General features: G+C 41.9%; 1 protein-coding gene across 2 annotated transcripts; it reads right to left on the bottom strand.

Moving 5' to 3' along the window:
• Positions 1–99: 99 nt before the first annotated feature.
• LOC110494713 (tubby-related protein 1) lies at positions 100–12034 on the bottom strand. 2 transcript variants are annotated; one of them, XM_021570008.2, is made up of 13 exons: positions 11219–12034; positions 7168–7291; positions 6766–6897; positions 6527–6658; positions 6148–6261; positions 5731–5892; positions 5543–5622; positions 4861–5028; positions 4593–4705; positions 4330–4438; positions 2827–2925; positions 1598–1769; positions 100–1391 (listed from the first exon to the last, which is right to left on the bottom strand). In XM_021570008.2, the coding sequence occupies exons 1-13, from the start codon at positions 11231–11233 to the stop codon at positions 1258–1260; spliced, it is 1554 nt and encodes a 517-aa protein (XP_021425683.1). In that variant the 5' UTR covers positions 11234–12034; the 3' UTR covers positions 100–1257. The 2 variants fall into 2 exon arrangements, with proteins under 2 accessions (XP_021425683.1, XP_021425682.1); XM_021570007.2 differs by having other exon boundaries at positions 101–1391; positions 5731–5895; positions 11219–12032.
• Between the last annotated feature and the right edge of the window lie 3932 nt (positions 12035–15966).

Here is a 15966-nt window from a genome sequence, read left to right as displayed (position 1 = left end):
ACAATTATCTATCAAGTTAACACTAATATAGTACTGTGTCAAATGCACAGTAAACTATACAGCATAATGTTGGGTGTTTACTGTATGCAAATACATTTATCCTGTAAGAATTCATTTTAAACATGTCATATTTTATTTGCAGATTAATTCATTATTGAGCATGTTATCTTCAAGCTTGCACTTTGACTTTCATTCAAGAGAAGTTCACAAGAGACTGAAATGCATTGTTTACCTTTGGAACATATATTAACTATCCTTATCAAAACAACAATGGTCCACATCAGTGCCTTATATTTGTCAATATCTGTCAATATAAGGCTCTTGTCCACACGATTCATACAAAGACAGAATCTAGCCGAAGAGAGAACATATAACTTAAAAAGGCAGGTATCAGAACAACATCAAAATTGTCACTTGAGTGGAATGAGAACAGCAAATGAGATGTTTAGAGAAATACTTGTGACTGCCCACAGTCACATGGTACAAGCATATTGCCTTATACCTCTGCCTCATGACTGTTCACAATGAAACCTCTAATTTGTAAAATTAAGTCAATTTCATAATCTGGAAATACCACAAATAATGCATGGAAACAAATGTAACCCTAAAAATAATAAGAAAAAGTAGGCCTAAATAAATATACTTTGACATGTTTTTAAATTCATTTTCTATAAGTCCACGTAGACACAGTTTTGTGTTACCAATATATACATTTTTTTACCAATAGATAGATTTTTTAGCGACACATTACTGGATTTGTATTCCAAATTAAACGCAACAGAATGAACGAATATCGGACATGTACTATGCTATAAAAGCATTGATGTAGGTGGAAAATAGGCTTTCACTCTTCAGATGTCACTTTCATCCCCCAATTGGTCCACATCCCCCTACACTGAAATGGTGTAATGCCAAAGCACCAAAGCTCCAGTGCTCAGACTTGCATGGTGCATCAGCATCCCCTCACGTCCTTCACTGCACTCAAGGATCTCCAATTGGTCAACATAATCTTGTTCCCAGAAAAGCTCATGATTATCATTGCAATGAGACACAAACAAACAAAACAATCCCGAGGCAGTCCATGTGATATGAAATGCACTTGGACCCCCATTCCATCTAGGACTTCCGTCCTTCCATGTACCTTGCACTGATGTTGAGTAATGGTGAAGAAAATTCTTCTTTCTGGTAGTTGGCATCTGTATGCCAATAACGAGTTGCAGCAGCTTGAGGAGGCACCAGAGCCTAAATGATTCCCTCTTATTCACAGGTTATTTTGCCATCGAAGCTTGATAGAGCGATGGCAAAGGCCTGCACTGCGCACATAGGGTAGCTATAGTCCAGAGTGAAGGCATCGTCTGCTACTCGTCCAAACTGCATCACAATATAGTCCACTAGAATAAGAAAATAAATAAAATATTTTAAACACACAAAAAACATTTAACATTTACATTCTTAACAGGGAAATGGCAAATTACATTTTGTGACTTTATTCAACCTTATTCAACTTGACTTTTGTTCACCTGTATTATTTATGATATGTACTAGAAATAAACAATATGTAAATAATGTAATGATTGCGGTTTGAGACTCTTCTCACAATCCTTGCTGTGGACGATCTGAAAGTTCTTGATGGAGGCCTGTGTGACCCTGCCGTTGAAGTTCAGCACATGGGACGCCGTCTCCTCATTCCACGTGGGGGTCTTGTTGTGGAGCTCGATTAGATTGTCCAACTTTCTATTCTGGAACTTCATCAATAAACCATCGTTGTCCTGAAGAAATGGGGGTGGAAGAAACGCAGCAACATTAGCTAGGTCGTTCCATGAAATTAGTGCCTTTTGCCTCCCATTTTCATTTTAAGTAGAAATGTTCCACAAATATAGAATTTTAAAAGCCTGTTATATTCAATGAAGTGTCCTTTATTTTAATATAGACCACAAAATTCAAACATTTTTAAAGCCTGAGTTATTTTGTTGCTTTTGTTGCTTTGTCATTTCTGAAGATTATTTATTTCATGTGATTAGTGATTTATTTAAGTCTGTCCCCCATTTTAAGGTCAACCCTGTTACGTGAACTGAGCTCCCATTTGAATATGGTGAAACTTCCTTTTTAAAATAAACATTTAACATCTAATAGTGAAATCATAGAGTAAAAGCAGGTGAGCTGGTTGTACCCTTTTTGGACATTTTTCTGGTGGAAAACTGAGCGGGTCGAACATAACACGTCAACACGGTTACCCATAGATAGACAGGCTAGAATGTAAAAATAAATCATAATTGTGAAGTTTACATTCAATTACCACTTCCTTTTGTACACAATAAGCTTCCATTCTCCATGGCACAAGGGGATTTATGGATGATTTAAGGTGATATAATCAACCCCTGTTACAGTCAACCAGGTTACGGTCAACCCTGTTTCGATCAAACCTGTTTCGGTCAACCCTGTTACTTTATTTAGCACTTATTACTAAGCACTTGCTATAGTCACATTTTTATTTAACATCTTGAAATAGGAAAATGTCTATTTTATGAAGTTGAACATGTGGTCTTTATGACAGAATGTTAAAATTAGGTGACATCAAGTAATGGTTTTACCGCGTTACACATCTCAAAAGGCACCAAATTGGTGGAACGACCCAGCTGGTCACAATAACAATATGGATAATGACGAATAATGTGATAAAATCATCAGATATACTGTACCATACTGTATGTAGCTTACACAGCATGTAATGTCCTACAAAGATGAAATCATGATGAACAGTACTGCTGTTCCGTCCTCATTCATAACTCTGACAGAGTGGCATCTGTATAACAACGGTTTGCTTACACTGCGAGGTCGGATGGGTACTCGTTCACTGTCCTTGCCCATCCCTGGGATGATAACGGTCAACCTTCTGGGACCCTTCATTCCCAAGACATTTGTTTCCTATACCCAAAAGTCAGAGAGATAAGAAGCGGAATTAGGAATGACATTTTTGGGGAAGTTGGATTCCATCATAGATCAATTTAAACTAAGATTTTGTAATAACAATCTAATAATGAACAGTCTATGAACTACATTGAACAAAAATATAAATGCAACATGTAAAGTGTTGGTCCTATGTTTCATGAGCTGAAATAAAAGATCCCAGAAATGTTCCATATGCACAAAAAGCTTATTTCTCTCAGATTTTGTGAACAAATTTGTTTACACCCCTGTTAGTGAGAATTTTTCATTTACCAAGATAATCCATCCACCTGACAGTTGTGGCATTCCAAGAAGCTGATTAAACAGCATGATCATTACACAGGTGCACCTTGTGATGGGGACAATAAATGGTCACTCTAAAATGTGCTGTTTTGTCACACAACACAGTTTTGAGGGAGCGTGCAATTGGAATGCTGGCTCATGGAATATTCACCAGAGGTGTTGCCAGATAATTTAATGTTCATTACTCTACCATAAGCTGCCTCCAACATCGTTTTAGAGAATTTGGGAGTATGTCCAACCGCCGACCACGTGTATGGCGTTGTGTGGGCGAATAGTTTGCTGACATCAACATTGTGAAGTGTTCCCCATGGTGGGCGGTGGGGTTATGGTATGGGCAGGCATAAGCTACAGACAACAAACACAATTGCATTTTATCGATGGCACAGAGATACCGGGACGAAATCCTGAGGCCCATTGTCGTGCCATTCATCTGCCGCCATCAGCTCATGTTTCAGCATGATAATGCACAGTTCACTTCACAAGGATCTGTACACAATTCCTGGAAGCTGAAAATGTCCCATGTCTTCCATGGCCTGCATACTTACCAGACATGTCACCAATTGAGCATGTTTGGGATGCTCTGGATCAATATGTACAATGGCGTGTTTCAGTTCACGCCAATATCCAGCAACTTCACACAACCCTTGAAGAGGAGTGAGACAACATTCCACAGGCCACAATCCACAGCCTGATCAACTCTATGTGAAGGAGATGAGTCACGCTGCATGAGGCAAATGGGGGTCACACTGGTTTTCTGATGCAGGCCCCTATCTTTTTTTATAAGGTATCTGTGACCAACAGATGCATATCTGTATTCCCAGTCATGTTAAATCCATAGATTAAGGCCTAATGAATGTATTTCAATTGACTGATTTCCTAATATGAACTGTAACTCAGTAAAATCTTTGAAATTGTTGCATATTACATTTATATATTTGCTCAGTATACTTATAGCCCCTTTACAAACCCTTTATAACCCATTTTACTACACCATAATAATTAGCAATTTTTAAAATACTTATGAACCCTTTGGAAAAAACCTTTATAAATGGTTAATTAATGTACACTTCAATGCCTTACGTAAATAATGGCTGCTAATTCTTGGCGAGCGTTGGACATGTCTGGTAGAGCTCTGTCTGGGTGCAGTGCATTATCAAACACTGTGAACTTCGTGCCCAAGTAGTTGGACCTATGGAGTGTAAAGAATCACTCCGTGAATTACACATGCTTAAAGAATCACTTCATGAATTACACAAGTTTATGAAATGCCTGATTACAGCTGCAATAAAACATGTTTTATGGAAATTCTTCAGTTTGAGCTATGAATGTAGGTTACAGCATACCTCAACTTTCCAATGAAATTTTCTCCACCCCGAGACAAGTCTGTGGGGTCTATGGAGATAAGGTAATTGGAGGTTGTGCTTTTCTTTCGTTTTCTCCCAGCAAGTAGAAAGACCTGTAAAAACACATAATTAATCCCCTGGATAATGATTCCTCAAATGCAAATCATACTGTATCACAAGTCCACAACTTGGTTTTATGCGCGTTGGCTCCATCTCGGATTGGTTTCAAAATGTGTGACAGTAAACCTGTCCTCTGAGAGTGCCTCACCTTCTTTTCATTGTCCAGGTGGAGATAGTATGTGGGGTATAGGCCTTTGTCCAAGCCCCTCTGGTCCCGGGTCACCTTACATTTGACAGTCACCCCCTGCTGGGCTGGCTGCAGAACAAACTCCTCCAGGCTGTCAAACTCAATGTCCGGGGACGGAGGCCTCTCCTCCTGGATGTGGGACAGGAAAGAATATGGTTATAAGATTATCAGCATCTTTAACCAATGTTCATTTGGGGACCTTTTAGGTTAATTTATATGTAATACTTTATTACAGGATTGCAGAATTGTATACCCCACCTGCCATCACTGTGGCAAGACTGAGACCTAGCTAACTAAACAGTCTATGACCTAGCTAACTAAACAGTCTATTACCTAGCTAACTAAACAGTCTATGACCTAGCTAACTAAACAGTCTATTACCTAGCTAACTAAACAGTCTATGACCTAGCTAACTAAACAGACTATGACCTAGCTAACTAAACAGACTATGACCTAGCTAACTAAACAGTCTATGACCTAGCTAACTAAACAGACTATGACCTAACTAACTAAACAGACTATGACCTAGCTAAATAAATAGACTATGACCTAGCTAAATAAACAGACTATGACCTAGCTAACTAAACAGACGATGACCTAGCTAACTAAACAGACTATGACCTAGCTAACTAAACAGACAAACCTTTTTCTTCTTCCCTTTTCCCTTTTTCTTTTTTCCTTTTTCTGCTTCGGAGTCAGAATCATCACTGTCTGATGCTTTGGCTGGTAGGAAATAGAACGTTGGGAAATATCAGACAACTTTATTTTACTGACCAGCAGGAATACGGTCAAACACCGGAGCTGTATTTAATTATAACAGAAAACACTTGCCTTTCTTCTTCTTCTTCTTGTCCTTGTCTTTGTCCTTGTCTTTGTCCTTGTCCTTTTCCCCCCCTGCTGAGAACATGGATGCTGGGTTGGCGTTCTCCTTCTTCTTTGATTTTGACTTGCTGGACTTGGTTTCTGGTTCGCTGTCTTCACTATCTGATTTGGCTGCTGGTTTAAGAGAATCCACTTCAGGTTATGATCGTTTCACAGTGTACCTACAGTGCTTTACCAACGGTTCTGTGACACTGCAGTATGTGCTCTTGCAAAAGGGGTGTGAGACTTCCGATGTTGGAGATGTTTAGACACAAATCATACATGACGATGGGTTATTGATTCTCAACTATAAAGTTAATCATTATCCCTACAGTTGCAGCAGTTTAAAATTAGTACTTAAAGCTATAGTGTTGAGGCTTACTGTACCTTTCTTCTTGCTCTTGGAGTCTGACTTATCCTTATCTCCATTTACAGAGAACAGAGAAGCTGGTTCCTTTTTCTTGGTGTCTTTCTTAGATTTTTTGTCAGACTCTTTGTCATCTGAAAAAAGACGTGAGACGAAAATACTTCTATCAGTGATGCTATTTCGTTTATATGTTTTGCACACTGTCTTGTTGTGTAATCTGCAACAGCTTGTTAGGTGATGACAGCATAAGGCTGTGGCCTTCCGCCTCGTGTGCAGGACTAGTGTTTCCTCTCACTCAACATTACAATTCAATCTCCTACCTAATCCTCTTAAAACAGGTCTTATTCTTGTTGTGTACTAACTCCTTTAAGAAAATTGCTTTCCTATACATCTGTCCACCTTTAGCTTTGGATTTCTTCTCTTTGCCATCTTTGCCATCTTTTTCAGAACCTTCCTTCGTGGTCTTTTTCTTTGTCTTCTTTTGTGGAGTCTCTTCCTCATCATCATCGTCGTCATCTTCTGTATCTGAACCTTGGGCAGAAAAGAAGAGTACATTTTATTGGGTTTTACAGAAGTTTTGATGCTATCACATGCAGTTCACCTTGGGCATAATACCAGTTATGTTTCTGACTGCTCACCTTTCTTTTTCTTTGGCACACTTTTTGTTTTCTTCTTTGGCTCGTCTTTCTCTTTTTCTATCCCTTTCCCTTTCTCTTTCTCTTTTTCAGTTTTTTCTTCATCTGCTTTCTTTTTCTTTACCTTTTTTCCATCTATTTGACAAACGTAATGAAAAGAAACAACATCGTTAAGAAGATTGAGAGAGGGATGACCTCCAAAGAAATGTAATGTTTTGATATATTTATTCATTACATGTTTAAGCCGCTCACTCTGTCTCAGATAAAAATGATTTGTTTAAGAAACAACATTTTGGCAGCAAGTTCACTTCGCCTGGGTCTGTTTGCTGGCAAAATACTGGTGATCTTTTACACAATAATTTCCATATATCTCTTTGGAAGATATCTCATCTGAACTGTCCGTACTTTGAACTGCAGGACTCTCCTCTCCAGACAGGTCATCGCTCTTCTTGCTCTTGGTCTTTTTGGGCTTTGCGTCGGCACCATTGGTGGCTGAGCTCGCTGTCTCTGCCTTCTTCTTCTTTGGCTTCTATAAAGCATTATCTATAGGAAGAAGAGTCAGTTATGAGATGAGGAGAGGAAAGAGAGTGTCAGACACCAGAGACAGATGACACAGATATGAAGTAAGGAGAAAATCATAATTACAGATCTACATTGCCTTCAGAAAGTGTTGACTTACCCCTTGACTTATTCCACATTTTGTTGTGTTACAGACTGAATTTAAAATTTCACAACCATCTATACACAATACCCCATAATGAAATAGTGAAAACATGTTTTTAGAAAATGAAGCACATTTATTGAAAAGGAAAAACAGTCATATCTAATTTACATAAATATTCACACCCATTAGTCAATACTTCGTAGGAGAACTTTTGGGACTGATTACAGCTGTGAGTCTTTCTGGGTTAGCCCTTGATTTTCCAACATTTGCACATGATAATTATCAAAGTTCTTCAAGCTCTGTCAAATTGGTTATTGATCATTGCTAAACAGCCATTTTTAGGTCTTGCCATAAATGTTCAAGTTGATTTAAGTCAAAACTGTAACTCGGCCACTCAGGAACATTCCCCGCCTTCTTGGTAAGCAACTCCAGTATAGATTTGGCCTTGTCTTTTAGGTTATTGTCCAACTAAACGGTGAATTAATTTCCCAGTGTCAGGTGGAAAGCAGACTGAACAGGTTTTCCTCTAGGAGTTTTCCTGTGCTTAGCTCCATTCCGGGTTATTTTTTATCCTGAAAACCTCCCTTGTCCTTCACGATTACAAACATACCCATAACATGATGCAGCCACCACTATGCTTGAAAATATGGAGAGTGGTACTCAGTAATGTGCTGTATTGGGTTTGCCCCCAACATAACGCATTGTATTCAGGACAAAAAGTTAATTGCTTTGCCACATTTTTTGCAGTATTTCATTAGTGCCTTGTTGCAAACAGAATGCATGTTTTGGAATATTTGTATTCTGTACAGGCTTCCTTCTTATCACTCTGTCAATTAGGTTAGTATTGTGGAATAACTACAATATTTTTAATCATCCTATCACAACCATTAAACTCTGTAACTACCTTTTGCATGAAGCATGCATTTATGTCAATGGGCACTGGTGTAAAGTATTTAAGTAAAAATAAAGTACTAAAATGCTTAAGTAGTTTTGGAGGTATCTGTACTTTATCTGTACTTTTACTTCACTACATTCCTCAAGAAAATAATGTACTTTTTACTCCATACATTTTCCCTGACATCCAAAAGTTATTGTTACATTTTGAATGCTTAGCAGGACAGAAAAATTGTCCAATTCAAGAGAACATCCCTGGTCATCCCTACTACCGCTCATGTGTCAGACTCACTAAACACACATGCTTTGTTTGTAAATTATGCTGACTGTTGGAGTGTGCCCCTGGCTATCCGTAAAATAAAAAAAATACAAATAAAATAGTGTCCGTGATTTATTTTGAATTCATTGCACACTTAACCAGCATGGCTACCACAGCATTCTGGAGCGATACGCCATCCCATCTGGTTTGCGCTTAGTGGGACAATTATTTGTTTTTCAGCAGGACAATGACCCAACACACCTCCAGGCTGTGTAAGGGCTATTTGACCAAGAAGGAGAGTGATGGAGTGCTGCATCAGATTTCCTGGCCTCCACAATCACCTGACTTCAACCCAATTGAGATGGTCTGGGATGTGTTGTACCGCAGAGTGAAGGAAAAGCAGTCAACAAGTGCTCAGCATGTGTGGTAATTACTTCAAAACTGTTGGAAAAGCATTCCAGGTGAAGCTGGTTTAGAGAATGTCAAGAGTGTGCAAAGCTGTCATCAAGGCAAAGGGTGGCTACTTTGAAGAAACTCAAATTCCATATGTGTTATTTCATAGTTTTGATGTTTTCACTATTATTCTACAATGTAGAAAATAGTAAACATTTTAAAAAAAATAATTGAATGGGTAGGTGGGTCCAAACTTTTGACTGGTACTGTATATTGGTCGATTTCTTTTGTAAAATTAACCAACAACCTATCTACCTTTGATAAGCATCTAGCTGGTGGCTTGCTAGCTAGTTAGCTCCCATGACAATTTCAAGTCTTTCTAAACTAATATCTGACCAACTCAGAAATATGATGAAAGTTAACTGGCAAGCGCATCATGCTTTCTGACATTATGTTAGCTAGCTAGCAGTTAGATTATGTGTTTTCACTTATTGCATATGCATGTACTTTTTTCCCACCACTGGAAATGTGTGCTTAGGAGCATGAGGATTTTAGTGACTTACCATTCAAAAGACAGTGGAATATGCAAGCAGAAAGGTATGGAGACAGAAACAAGTCAAACACTGTACATTTCAAATCACACTACTACAAATACAGTACACTTGATTATCCAAAAATGCATATTTTCAAGACATTCTCTTAAAACTGATTTGCTTTCAAAAAGGAAATAGTAATCAATCCATTAATATCTTCATTTGGAACTGATAATAATCATTAGAATATTCTAGTTAATCTATTTTATGTAACCTGACACAGTGACCTAACAAACTGGTCAGGACTGAGAAAATCACAGTCAGCTGCCTCAGTCACGTGAACATGTTGCGTCACATCCAGTGTTACAGAGATTAAGTAGTTGTATATTAGTTGTAGTAATAGTGTTTTAGAGATTTACATATCAACTGCACAAGGCTGCTCCGGAAAATAAGTATAGAAAGTAATGGCTCTGGACTTTTAAATCAATGCAAATGTAATTAAAATTGGGCAGATGTTTTACTTGCATTCTTAAAAACACTCTTGTACAGTTGGAAGTGCACTGGACAATCCAACTCTATTCAAACACAAGCACATACAGCTTCTCTCCCAATTAGTCCCATTTCCCACAGTAACCAGACAGTTGTCCACTATATGAGCCTTGATCTGGTATTATGTCAACCAACCTCCCAGAAATCCCTTTCAACACAACACACCACACCACAAAACAACACAGCACAACCCAGCATCCCAAGACACAGAGAATAAGGATGTCATCCACTGTGATCCTGCTGGTCATTTGAACACTGTCTGACGGGGTGCAGTGATGGATGTCCACGGTAATCCGATTAAGATGTGGCTCTATTTCTGTCCTCACCTTAGACAAGCTGTCAGTTGAGTAATGGCAGCCTACAGGCAAAGTCGTCAGGCAATTGTGAGGGGGGGAACTGATGACCGAATTCAAAATCATTGCATCAATATGTTTAAGGAAACAATATTTTTCATATTTTTGTATCCTTCAGATAGGTAAATCCTTCCCCCTCAGTTTTAATGGACATGAGGTCTCTGACGGTGGGGCAGAGAAGGAAGAGGCAAATGATCCACTCTCATCTTACCACCTGTGGGTTTTTCACCATGACGTGATAGCCAATGACAACCACAGTCCATTTACAACACTCTTTCTGAAATAAATCTCGGTACTATGTCCATAAAATAGGAGGAGAGACATGATTGGTTTCATGAATGACAGACAACATAGAACCACCTCCCAAGTCTTTCCCACACTACGGCACATTTATCCCAGAACCTCCACACAACTAGGTGGCTAATTCTTCATAACCAGCACTACTATGCACAACAGTCCAGGCTGGGGGAAATCAACTACAACTGTACAACTGTAACAATACCTAGTTAAATAAACTTGCCTGGTTAAATAAAGGTTAAATAAAAAAATAAAAAATAACTGTAACAATACCACAGCAGCATTCTGTTGTAATAATCTGATTACTGGTCAACTGGTCTTCTATCCAGTGAATTGTCTAACGATCTAGAGGGAATAACTTTAAGTCATTCATCTGTATTCATCTAAACACCATGACGGTATATCTGAATCAAAATGCTACGTAAAGAAATGCTCTAAGTTCATCACCATTATTCCCTCTCTCACATCCTTTCAACAACAAAAGCTCTTCAAAACACAGTTTCTATAACGTTACCTTCTCTGCAGACATGGTGTGGCCAGTGACTTCGGCTCTAATAAACTACAAACTCCTCTTTACCAAAAACGTTCTTAGTAAAAAGAAAGACAAAATGAGGCAATTCAACACAATGGAGGTTAAATAAGAGAGTGAGGAGCCTTGAACTGAATGGTTCACCATCAGCAGAAAGTTGCTAATAGGATTTATGTGTAAAGCCATCTGTTCTTCAGAGACAGAGACACGTCAACAGGACGAACCAACATGGAGTGGGACTAGGGGTAAGAAGTATGTTATGAGTACACAGAGGACAAGCACAGGTCCACTATATATATCTTGACACCCCCCTCCTGGATGTAATGGTCGATGTGACTCATAACCACCCAAATTTGTCTCGGACACAACAATTTATTCTCACATGACCAAAAAAAGTGGCGCAAATAGACATGTAGATGAACAGCTAGTGTCTTAACAATGGACAAAAAAGGCACACCCAGCTGCCTAGATGTGGTTTTTGTTATGGTGGACTTTTACCTTCTGTGGAGTGGACTCATCTTGAGACCAGTGGAATACATTTTGAAATAGCATGACACTTTTTAATAGTTAATTTACTCAGACACTCATTCTGGCAAGACAGAAATTACATTGTGTTGAATAGAGCTGACAGTATTTATTATTCTTCATGATAGAGTGTGATGTCTGTTCTACAAAATGTATATCTATAGAATTGCTCTCTCCAGAACACATCCCAGCAGAGGTTGGTTTGTGCCATTATTATTATTGGTGTGCCCAACGCATCACCGGGGGCACACTGCCTGCCCTCCAGGACACCTACAGCACCCGGTGGCCAAAAAGATCATCAAGGACATCAACCACCCAAGCCACGCCCTGTTCAACCCGCTATCATCCAGAAGGCGAGGTCAGTACAGGTGCATCAAAGCTGGAACCGAGAGACTGAAAAACTGCTTCTATCTCAAGGACATCATACTGTTAAATAGCCGTCACTAGCCGGCTACCACCCGGTTACTCAACCCTGCACCTTAGAGGCTGCTGCCCTTTGTACATAGACATGGAATCACTGGCCACTTTAACAATGTAACACTAGTCACTTTAATAATGTTTAAATTTAGCTGTACTAATTTCATATGTATATGCTGTATTATTTTCTACTCTATTTTAGTCCATGTCACTTCGACATTGCTTGTCCTAATATATGTAGTGCATTCGGAAAGTATTCAGATCCCTTTACTTTTTCTACATTTTGTTATGTTACCGCCTTGTTCTAAAACGGAGTAAATCAAATATTGAAAATCCTCATCAATCTACACACAATATCACATAATGACAAAGCGAAAACAGGTCATTTGAATTTTTTGAGTATTAAAAATAAAAAACTGAAATACCTTATTGTAACGTCAGCCACCAGGGGGAGACTCGTCGAGGCCTGGTGACAGACGGAGTATACATCACGAGGCGATTACTCCATCTGCTGGACGTGCCAGGTCTCGACGGGCTCTCCGGCCAGGACTAATTGGGGCTGATTGTGGTTGGTGAGTAAATCAAGGGCTGATTGCTCACCTTCTGGACGGGTCCCATAAAGCTGCCAGAAGGGCAGCACACGGGAGAAGGTACTGGGGGAAGAAAGGTTATTACTGTATAGTTGGGGACGATTCCAGAGGTAAAAGGAGGGAGTTCAGTTTTTGTTCTCCACAGGATACAGCAAGACCTGGATCCCAGAAGACGGTATCCCGAAGAGGGTCTCATCGGGGAGACCTATTCTTTTATTTTGGTTTGTAATTCAAATAAACACCCTTGAAACCAAGCTAATCCTACTCTGTCCGTGTCTGATCTGTGTAAGCGTTTTGACCAAACCCCCTGGTCTGCCACAAGTGGTGGAGAATGCGGGCAATCTGTTAACTTGGTTAGATCAGGGTTGACGTTTACGCAGCATCAGCATGGACGAGTTGATAGCTCAGTTTGTCCGGGCCCAACAAGCAGTTCAGGAAAGAACACGGGAGGAACAGCGACTACAAAATGTCCGCCTCATTGAGTAAATCAGGAAGCTACAAGGAGGGGCGTCTACTGAATCACATCCAAACTAGTTTTTAACCAAGCTAAGGGAAGATGATAACATCGAACCATACCTCTGTACGTTTGAACGGACAGCGCTACGGGAAGGATGGCCAAGGCAGAAGTGAGCAAGTCTGCTGACCCCGTTCCTCTCTGGGAATGCCCAAAAGGCGTATTGGGACCTGAACGATGAACAGGCGGCTAACTACGACGGACTCAAATGGGAGATAGTCAGCTTCTACGGTTACATCGGGCTCAACTATTCCATCGGGCTCAACTATTCCACAACTGGAGGTTCATAACCGACGCAGCCCCCTGACCCCAGATGAGCAACCTACTGTGCTTCACCAGGGCATGGCTCCAACCGATGTATCCACCCTCTCTAATCCTAGACAAAGTGGTCCTGGATCGCTTCTTAAGGGCACTACCCCCCGACATGAAGAGGGCAGTGAGTCTATGTGCGCCCCAGACCTTGGAGGGCCTCCTGGAAGCAGTGGAGATGCATCAGGACACTCAGGCCCTGCTGAGTGGGAGCAGGGCCGAGTCGGCGACCCATTCGAGGGGACGGAAGGACAGCCCCACTGCTGTGTACCCCGAACTAACAGTCGGCAGGGCCAAACGACCTCAAACCCACTGTAGCCCAGCCTACCCCTCGAAATCGAGACACCCGCTGGGGGCCAACTGAGGGGACAATTCGGGACGGCCCAGTGGGAGGATCCGAACTTGAAAGCCTCCGCAGCCCAAGTGATAGCGGTGGATGGACAGTTACTTCCGGGGTGAGTGACTGGCGATACCCCCATTTCCAAATCAAGAATAACCTTTCGTGTCAGGTGTCACGCCAACAGGGGAACTTCGAGAGATATTGTTGCTGCCCCGACGGTGGCTCACACCCACACCCACCTGTTGGGGCGCACCTGGGAATGGAGAAGACCCGGGAACGGATCGCTGCCCGGTACCACTGGCCTGGGATGAGGAGGGCCATGGAAGACTACTGTCTAGTGTCAAATCACTGCCCCAAAAGCACACTTCCGAAACACACTGGTCCCCCTACTGATCATAGTGGGGTTCCCTTTGAACGCTTCGCCATGGATATAGCGGGATCCCTGGTAAAAACAGCATGAGGACATCGGTACATCCTGGTAATACTAGATTATGCCACCCGGTATCCCGAGGCCATTCCCCTATGGGCGACGGTATCCAAGAGAATCGCCCGGGAGCTGTTCCACCTTTCAGCTGGGTGGGCATCCCGAACAAGATCCTGACAGACCAAGGTACTGAGTTTATGTCCCGCCTAATGAAAGATTTGTGTGCTCTCCTGCAGATCCAGACCTCTGTTTTTCACACGCAGACAGATGGGCTCATCGAGCGGTTCAATAAAAAGCTCAAACAAATGCTGCGGAAGGTCATCGAGCAGAATGGGAAGAACTGGGACCAGCTACTACCCCATCTAATGTTCTCAATCCGAGAACTACCCCAGTCCTCCACTTGTTTTTCCCCTTTCAAACTCCTTTAAGGGAGGAGGCCACACGTCCTACTGGACCTCGCCAAGGAGTTGTGGGAAGCCCAGCCGACCCCCTTAGAGTACATGGAGATGATGAGGGAGTGGATGACAGCCATATGGCCCAAGCCTAGGTCTACAATCGAGGAACCCAGCCCCGAGAATTCCAGGTGGGAGACAGGGTGTTGGTCTTAATCCCCACGGCTTAAAGTAAGTTCCTGGCAACATGGCACAGGCCCTATGAGATGATAGAGAAGCTGGGACGTGTCAATATCGCGTACGGCAGCCGGGGAGACGGAAACCTCAACAGATTTACCTCGTGAACCTGTTGAAGAAGTGGCACGAGAGGACAGCCTTGGCCATGTTATGGTACGAACCTAGGATGCCAACGGTATCAGTGGTGGTCCCAAGCAATGAGCACCTTGACCCGGCCCAGAAGCAAGAGCTCAGGGAGCTCGTCGATCGGGAACACAGCGCTGTTCTCCGAGAAGCCGGGCCGCACGACCCTTATTGAACACCACATCCATACCCGGCCCGGGGAAACGGTACGAAAGAGGCCATATTGGATTGCTGAGGCCCAAAGGAAGGCTGTGAAGCAGGAAGTGAAGGTTATACTGAGGATGGGGGTTGTTGAAGAGTCCAACAGTGCATGGTGCAGTCCCATCATGTTGGTGCCCAAACTGGACAGTAGCCTGTGCTTCTGTAATGATTTCCGTGGTGTGAACGACATCAGTTTGTTCGACGCCTACCCCATGCCGAGGGTGGACAAGCTCATTGACCGATTGGGAAAGGCCCGGTTCATCAGCACCCTTGACCTGACCAAAGGATATTGGCAGGTACCATTGGCAGCCTCCTCCCGGGAGAAGACAGCGTTTTTGACACCAGATGGATTATATCAGTACCAGGTACTCCCGCTTGGTCTCCGCGGAGCCCCGCCCACATTCCAGCGCCTGATGGACAAACTACTTCGACCCCACCAGCAGTACGCAGTGACCAACCACAGCCAAGGTTGGGAAGAGCACCTGACGCGCCTGATGCTCTCAGACAAGCCAGGGTTGACAGTGAACCCCCAGGAAATGCAAACTAGTGTTCGAGGTGGTGGAGTACCTGGGATATTTGATCGGACGGGGGAACGTCAAGCCCCAGGAGAGGAAGGTTCATGCGGTAAGTGACTGGCCCGTTCCACTCACCAAGACACAGG

This window comes from Oncorhynchus mykiss, chromosome 17 (assembly GCF_013265735.2).
Source record: "Oncorhynchus mykiss isolate Arlee chromosome 17, USDA_OmykA_1.1, whole genome shotgun sequence".
Lineage (NCBI taxonomy): Eukaryota > Metazoa > Chordata > Actinopteri > Salmoniformes > Salmonidae > Oncorhynchus > Oncorhynchus mykiss.
Note: the sequence above shows the minus strand (reverse complement) of the source record. Positions and strands in the feature narration are given on the sequence as shown.